This window comes from Mytilus edulis, chromosome 6, assembly GCF_963676685.1.
Source record: "Mytilus edulis chromosome 6, xbMytEdul2.2, whole genome shotgun sequence".
NCBI classification, from domain to species: domain Eukaryota; kingdom Metazoa; phylum Mollusca; class Bivalvia; order Mytilida; family Mytilidae; genus Mytilus; species Mytilus edulis.
Window position 1 is genome coordinate 53,150,170 of NC_092349.1, and position 8,226 is coordinate 53,158,395.

The 8,226-nt window shown below is 34.3% G+C and overlaps 1 protein-coding gene across 1 annotated transcript; it reads right to left on the reverse strand.

Moving 5' to 3' along the window:
* Positions 1-2,413: 2,413 nt before the first annotated feature.
* On the reverse strand, positions 2,414-7,721 carry LOC139527864 (sodium-dependent glucose transporter 1B-like). Its single transcript, XM_071323538.1, has 3 exons — positions 7,491-7,721; positions 4,873-5,164; positions 2,414-4,171 (listed from the first exon to the last, which is right to left on the reverse strand). Exons 1-3 carry the CDS (start codon positions 7,593-7,595, stop codon positions 3,063-3,065), a joined length of 1,506 nt encoding a protein of 501 aa, XP_071179639.1. The 5' UTR covers positions 7,596-7,721; the 3' UTR covers positions 2,414-3,062.
* Between the last annotated feature and the right edge of the window lie 505 nt (positions 7,722-8,226).

The following is an 8,226-nucleotide window of genomic DNA, read 5'->3' on the forward strand; positions in this document are numbered from 1 at the left end:
ACAAAGGGGACATTGAGTGATAGCACCTACTGCAGTGGTATCAAACAGAGGTATTGTACTGTAATAACAAGATTACACCCAATTTTAATGCGTGTGTAAGTACATTTAATATCTTTGCTTAGCTTGCTTGCTAGGTGAACCGTGCAGTCATTATTAGGTAAGGTAAACTATGATCATCCTTTAAGATTAGACTAGTCCGAGAGACAATCAATCTATCTATTTGTCTGTTTGACCAGACTACTTTGAAAGGAGGGTATAACAACTCGATGTGGTATGATTGCCAATGAGACAACTCTCAACAAGAGACCAACATGAAACAGAAATTAACATTTATAGGTAGCTATGCGGTCTTCAACAATGAGCAAAGCCCATACCGCATAGTCAGCTATAAAAGGCCCCAAAATGACAATGTAAAACAATTCAAACGAGAAAAGTAACGGCCTCATTTATACAAAAATAAAATGAATGAAAAACAAATATGTAACACACAAACAAACGACAACCACTGTATTACAGGCTCCTGAATTGGGACAGACACATACGTACATAATGTGGCGAGGTATAACATGCGGGATCCCAACCTTCTCGTAACCTGGGACAGTGGTATAACAGTATAACATAAGAACGAACTATAAAAATCAGTTGAAAAATGCTCTAAACCCATCAGATTGACAAAAATATAAGTGGACGTAGTATACCTTACCGTATAATGACTTCATGGTTCATCTAACAAGCAAGCTAACCAAAGATAGTTATTTTACCTACACACTCATTGCAATCGGCTGTAGTACATGAATAAAAAATGTTTCAGTTTAGACCTTATTTAGTCAAACTATATCTTCTCGTTTGATTGCATTCATGGATTAAATGTATAGTTACTTCCCTTCTATAACTTACAGATAAAACATGCAAATATCGTATACCAATTTATTGATTAACTTCTCGTTTATCTACTTTTATATAGAATTGAAACGTGTAGTATGATATGCCTGGTCCGGAAGAGTTGGGTTATCCAATATTGAATATTACTATATATACTTCCAGCTCAATATTTGACCAAGCCCATTCTTTTTGTTGTTTGAATATAAAATTATCCTATTGTGATAGGTAACCGTATTTCAACATTTTGCAATTTTATTCCAATCGCTATATATTTGTACAGTCTTTGATTAAAACTTAAGATGTTCAACAAAAATACTCATAAAGGACTTTTGAGACATGGTGATGAATTTAGCGTTTTTATGTTTAACTTTTTAATAGTTTTGTTAACTGTTAATTTATAATATTTCAACATATTTTACCCTTACGTTCGTTGTTTCTTTCATCTACTTTGTTAACATTGATATTTTCGTCTACTTAGTTAACATTGTCATTTTAAAACAACAAAATAGATTAATTCAGAGTTTTTCTTTTAAATACAAGTGTGGACATAGATCAGTGTGGATAGCATGTTTGTATGTTTGACAGTCTTTTCGTGTATACAACTATAAACATTCCTGTATTCATACTTTATCCATGTGCAACATTCTTTTGGATTGTCCTTTCAACACTTTTAACGTTGGAATAACTTCTTTTTGAATACGTTTATCATTTTTATTTTACCAAGGTGCGCTAATGGAACACATCGACAATGTAGATGAGAGCGCTCAAACCCTGAAGAGATTTGCTGAAAGAAGCAGATGATTTCAAGTATTGTCAATTCCGATAAATATGTTTCACAATTTTCATTATGGATAGCAGCAAGCAGAGGATCACATAAGATGCACTTCTGCATGATGCAAGATGGTTACCGAGGACCTGCAAGCATGTAATATTTGTATGGTTCTATTTATGTTACTTTGAGGTGTTTATTTCTTACTTGGGTTTGTCCTCATTAAATTATAAATTTGTTCAGGATTTTTCCAGTGTCATTAGCAAAAGAGTGTTTCTAAATGTCCAAATTGTTTCTATGGAGATATATAATGGATTTTCATTTTTAAGTAACAACCATATACGAGATCTCGCAGATACCAATACAGATGCTCATAACTCCTACAAGCTAATAAAATCTCTTAGATATGAACAGGACTGACCGACAAAAGGATTAAAACATTTAATTTGCTAACATAACCAGCACAGCATGTACAAATGTATAAGTGAATGATCAGTTACACTCAGGACCTATCAGTGATACAAAACTACCTATCATTATACTGCTAGTAGCACGATCATTGTTAGGTAAATTTGTGCTTTTTTGTTTGGCTTTTGGACAAAATAAATGTTTTGTTTGTGTGTTAATAAAATGCTTTAATCTCCCAATAAATACATACATTGAATGGATGTTTCTTTAAACGTTTTACTGAAAGCTTTTAATATATAACATTTCAGCAGATCATGTGCAATTGTGAGTTGTGTGTTAAATCTTTAACATAACAATGAACTGAGCTAAAATAAAAGCAATTCACTTTGATAAAAAGCCCAGGCTTCGATTCCATAATCATGTCCTTCCAGAGGCAGATCATGGGGTAGGGGTTCTCTGGTTGGAATACCCCTTTTTTGGCCAATTAATTTTTATGAATTGGACATATGGTTGTACCCCACCACATCAACTACAGCAACTACCCAAGCCCTACTCTCTCCTTGGTTGGAAACAGCTTTTTAAAAAGCTGGATGTGCATCTGCACTCTTTCGTATTTGTATCTTAATTGTTACATGTACAGTGCTTTTTGAAATAATTATATCAAAATCAAATAACTTCATCAGCTCTTACTCACAATGTGGACAATTTTATAAAATTCTTTTGACAGCTTCCGACATACTAAAGTTCAACCTATTTTGCTGGATCAAAACAGTTCTTTTCTTTAAAATGCTAAAAACATTTTTTACAGTGTTATTTCATTTCCCTATTCTTACTAGTTAATGCATATGACTTACATATATAGATTTGGAAAGGGTATAAATAAAAATGACAAGTACCACACTGTCCACACAAGTGACTATATTTATCAGACAATGAAAATCAAGGAACGATAACTGTGTTCGCGGAATAGCGTTTGGTTGACACAAATTCTGTATTGTATGAATTAGGCTTCATCATTGATACATGTGATGTCTTCATCAAGTTCATCAAGTTCGACTGCATTTTCATCTGTATGTCTTTCAGTATCCCTCTCAAACCGTCCGCCATGTTTTATTCCAACTATCGTCATGATAATGGTGAACAACATCATACATCCTCCATAAAACACCAACTGATGTAGAAACATGTCATAACCTTGGTATTCGTAAAGATATCCAAGTACCCAAAGATACGAAACGCCACCTAAAGCACCACCCATTAGGGCAAATGTGATCGCTATCCCCGTAAATTCAACATGGAAGTCTCCCCAACCAATTCCGGTTGGGAATAATTGCGAAAGAAAGAATCCCATTGGACACGTCAGAACCCAAAGGGCAAGATCGTTTTCGCGTGCAAATATTTCCAGTAGGATAGCAGTTACTAGAACGCCAGATGCTTCAATTACGATCAGAATACGGACCGGTATGAATCTGCCTGTTAACAATCCAGTCAGTCTGCCTATCGCAAAACAGATCCAGAATGTTGTGTTTATTAGAGAACCGTCATCTCCGGAAAATTTATGTTTATCAATGGCATAACTCCTAATAAATTTGCTGTACATTCTCTCGCCACCAACTGCGTTGAAAAAATATAAGAATATTAGCAGAAATATCTGCACACCAAAACAGCGATTACCATCTGCGCACGTTGCCGGATCCACTAACTTGACTGCTTTCCGGAAGTTTGATTCTTTTATTTCACCTGGAACATGCACATGCGTGTAGACTGTTGTACGATTGCAAAATTGATACAGAAAAAATACAACAGATAATGAAGCAACTATGATTGACACAATCAAGTAGGCCGATTCTATTTTCGACTCTTTAAGAAATATTACTGCAATTGTGTTATTCGTGGTAGTGGCTGTTACAGTTACCGGATCAATTACAAACGGTGATTTTGTTCCGTTTATGCTTGATGCATTTGTTATATCTAACGATGGGGCGAGGACAGCTAAGAAAGGATTGGCAATTTGTGGAACGATGAAGGATCCCATTCCGAAACCAAAATGTAAGATGTGAAGTGGTCCAGTTGCCTTCCGTTTCCAGAGATTTAAAATCAGTTTCTGCCCAGCTGTGGAATAATAAATTGATTGTAATATCAATCAACAATTTATGTTTGTTTTGTTTGAATAATTGTTTTCGATTGCTTTCTTATTTCGATAATCGATAAAAAAAACCACAAATGTTGAATTGCAGGATAAACAAAAACATTTCATACATATATAGCGTAGCAAACTTTAAAATGCTTTCAACGTACTGGCTTTGAAGCAGGAGAAAATGCAGCAAATGCATATCTATACTTAATATTTTCCAAACTCGAGGTGAGCAATCTGCCACTGAGTCAATAGGTTTCAACTATACATTATAGGAAACGTCTGGTTATATAAAAAGTCGACACCCAAGTATTGCGCTATACTTGAGGGTTTGGAATCATAATTGGATGTTCCTCAAGTCTGTATTCTTTAGTTTTTGTAGCCATTTTCTCTAATCTCTATAAATTTTGCACACGAGTCTGACAGTGTTTTCCCTGTATTTCAACACACCTTTATTCTCTTCTTTTTTTTATATTTTTTCGGCCCATTGTTTTTCTATTTTCCTCTTTGTTTAGTCCTTTCTTCTGCACTTTTTGGCAATTGCTCTTTATTCTGTAAACCCCATCTAGACCCTAATATTTAAAGGCATGTAAATTTAATACCTTCAGTTGATGTGTTTTTTTGTACTCTTGATGTTAATGTTTAGGTTTACAACGTTTTTAATGCCATAATTACTCACCTATATTTATCACTCCTTCAAATGTACCGCCTATTACCAATAAAACTCCTAACATACCAACGTTCGATGAATAAGGTGCTATGATGGTCGCTATGGCCGCTCCGTCCAAACTTATGGCTATCATTAAGTCACAGTAGTTCCCGAGTTTGTCGACTAAGGGACCGCCAATGAATGACCCAATGAAATAGCCAAAACTACGTCCGGAAATTGCTCGTGAAACCAGTTCATAGTCTGAGTTTGTTTTAATTATCAGGTCTTTCTGTGTTGTTCCTGATATTTCTGTGTAAAGACCCTACAAAAGAGGTTTTTTGACATTTAGTCATATCGCGAATTCCCTGCCATTCTTTTAATGACAAATTTGTATAGTAAGGTGCATTTATCTGTTAAGGGAAGTCAACTAGTAGATTTGTAAAAAAAAATGCAAAACATATGTATGAACCTGATGTTCAGTAGTTGCATGTCGTTTGTTGATGTGGTTTCTTAGTTTTTCTCGTGTTTTTTTTAATATACAATGTATATTAGACCGTTGGTTTTCCTGTTTGAATGGTTTTACACTGGTAATTTTTGGGCCCTTCATAGTTTGCTCTTCGGTGAGAGCCAAGGCTCCGTGTTGAAGACCGTACGGTGACCTACATGTATGGTTGTTAATGTCTGTGTCATTTTGGTCTCTTATGGATAGTTGTCTCATTGACAATCATATCACATTTTCTTTAATCTATTTACAGCCTTCGCACAGTCGGTTTATTATATGACCTCCTATACCATGCATTAGTTAGCATGAAATATATGCTACCGGACGTTTAATAACCATAATGTACGTACATTGTATCAATCAATTTTTGAAGATCAAGATTTTTATCTTACAAAATGTACCTCCTATACATTTCTAGGAATATAATTGGTTAAAAGCGTCCTCGTGGAAACCGTGTATACATTTTGTATTTAATATTAGGTTAGTTGTGAGGCGGGGCTTATTCCATACACGGTTAGTGGTGGAGCTACGGCCCTTTATATTCCATATAAGGTAATAAGGAGGCGGGGCTTATGTCATACACGGTTAGTAGTGGTGTTACGTCCCTTTCGAAAAACAAAACAGTACTGAGAAAAAATCTTAAAGGTTTCAACAGACGAAGAAAGTGATGATAAAGTGAAATAAATTCAGAAAACACGTTTAAATCTAAGAAGTTGTCATTGTTGGCATCATGTTAATGGTAACTGTATTGAAGACTTGCTCATTTTGATAGGTCACTAGTCTAAATTTTACACGTTAAGATAGTCGGTAAGATAAATTCGTTACATAGTGTGCTAGTTCGCCCGAATCCCCATATGGAATTTACTGAACCCATATATACCGTATTAGGTCACTCGCACAATATGTAAATAATAATAATACCATTACAAGTGTATTGGGTTATATCAATACTTTATCGATGAGTGTCAAGGATTTAAGTAATATCTTAAATGTTTCCTTATTTGATATTTAATTGAGATAAACGCATTGTCGATATGAAATTTTTTGAAGTTGAAATAGAGTGTCCATAATTTTTGATATAAATTATTCAGGCCGTCGATTTTCTCGTTAAAAACCGTGTCAAATCTTTGTCATCTTTTTATGAGGGTTCGGATATGGTTTTAAAAAAAATGAAATAGAAAAAACGGACCAAAAATAATAAAACAAATATAATGAGGTGCTAAAATGTAAAAAATAAATAAAATAAATAGTAGTTGGCAAAAGTATAAAAGTACAGAAAAATAGCAAAAAAAGTTAAAGAAAACAGAAATAAAGGATTCCCATCAAGACCCTCTTTGATACATGTAGTTGACGATATAAGTTTGTTTAGCAGTGAGATAAAAATGAGATACAAATTAAATTGATCTAATAAGGTCAAACGAACTATAGTGTTATGGGTTAATCTAGATTAAATGTCAGCACATGTGAGCAGGGTAATATTATTAGTTATTTTCTGGCATTAATATTGAAATAGTGGCATCAATAGAATGAAAAGAGCGAAACGAAAACACAATTGACAAATATAAGCTGCATTTAAGAAAAATAAAAACAAAACAAATACGAAAACAAAATGACAAAAAGGATAACAACACGTATACCACCTATGAATTGCATTGAAAACTCAGCCGTATGAACACTTTAAAGTCTTCTGACACTATATGACACATATGAAAGGAATCATTTAAGCTGACCCCTCTTGCATCCGGAGGGACATATGTGTCCATACCGGCTGCGCCTTATGGCCCCACATGTCCAAATGTTTAATTAATGCATGCATCTGTTCATTACAGTATTTCTTTGGTGGCTCTGATTGGTCCATTGGTCGCAACTATGTTCTGGCACACAACATGTAACAATATTAAATGAACGGTAGCAAGAGGATTAAAATATTAGAAATGTTGTAATGGTTGTTTCTTTTCCATCTCTTCATGTGAATCGAATCCATGTACATGTAACGCTGCCATCCAGAACTGATTTGGGTACGTATTTATAAAAAAAAATGCGACACACTCGCGTGTGTTAGGGTTTTATTATTGTACCATAGAATATCAGTGATCAACGTCTTTCTATATATAAAAAAAGGATAAAGAAAAAAATGTTTACTTACTATCATAGCCCATGTTAGAACTAAGAAAATTGTTTTGATTATCTTTTGCGTTAATGTATATTCCGAGTTTTCATTTTCATTTACTCTCCTTTCTACCTTCACCATCTTAGCGAAAACATAGAGATTTGTACATGCAGATGTCTCTTTAGAGTTCGTTTACAATAAAGAGATCTCTTTAACTACAATGCAGGATGAAGTGTATAGGTCAAAGACAGAAATAGAAGCACACATGTATACGAAAGATCCCCTAGAAATATTACTAGTCTATATCACAAATGTGATAATGTACAATAATAAAGCACTTGAAATAGTTTATGCTGATACAAGTTATCTATAACGCGAATTTTCAAGCCCTTACCGTCTCCGATTCTCTCCACCTTTCGAGGTTATGTTGTGATTGATAGTGAGCGTAATATAACGACTGGATTATTCGGGTTAAGTTATTTACGACAAAAGCTGTGACACTAAATATTATCTTTATCGTTAGTAGCATTGACAGATTAAATTGAATCCAAGGGTAAAATCATTATAGATTGGACCTTGGTCGAAGGGGTCATGACACAGTAAAAGGAATTAAAAAAAAAACCATTGCAGAAGATAGAACACGTATATATTTTTTAACAGCAAAAAAAAAAACCCAACGAAAAGGCAAATCAATTTAGTTTATCACGGTTGGTGTTCGGCAAGGCCTTGAATTGTTCGAGTTGTTCTAGTTTGTACTCAAGGTAAATATAAG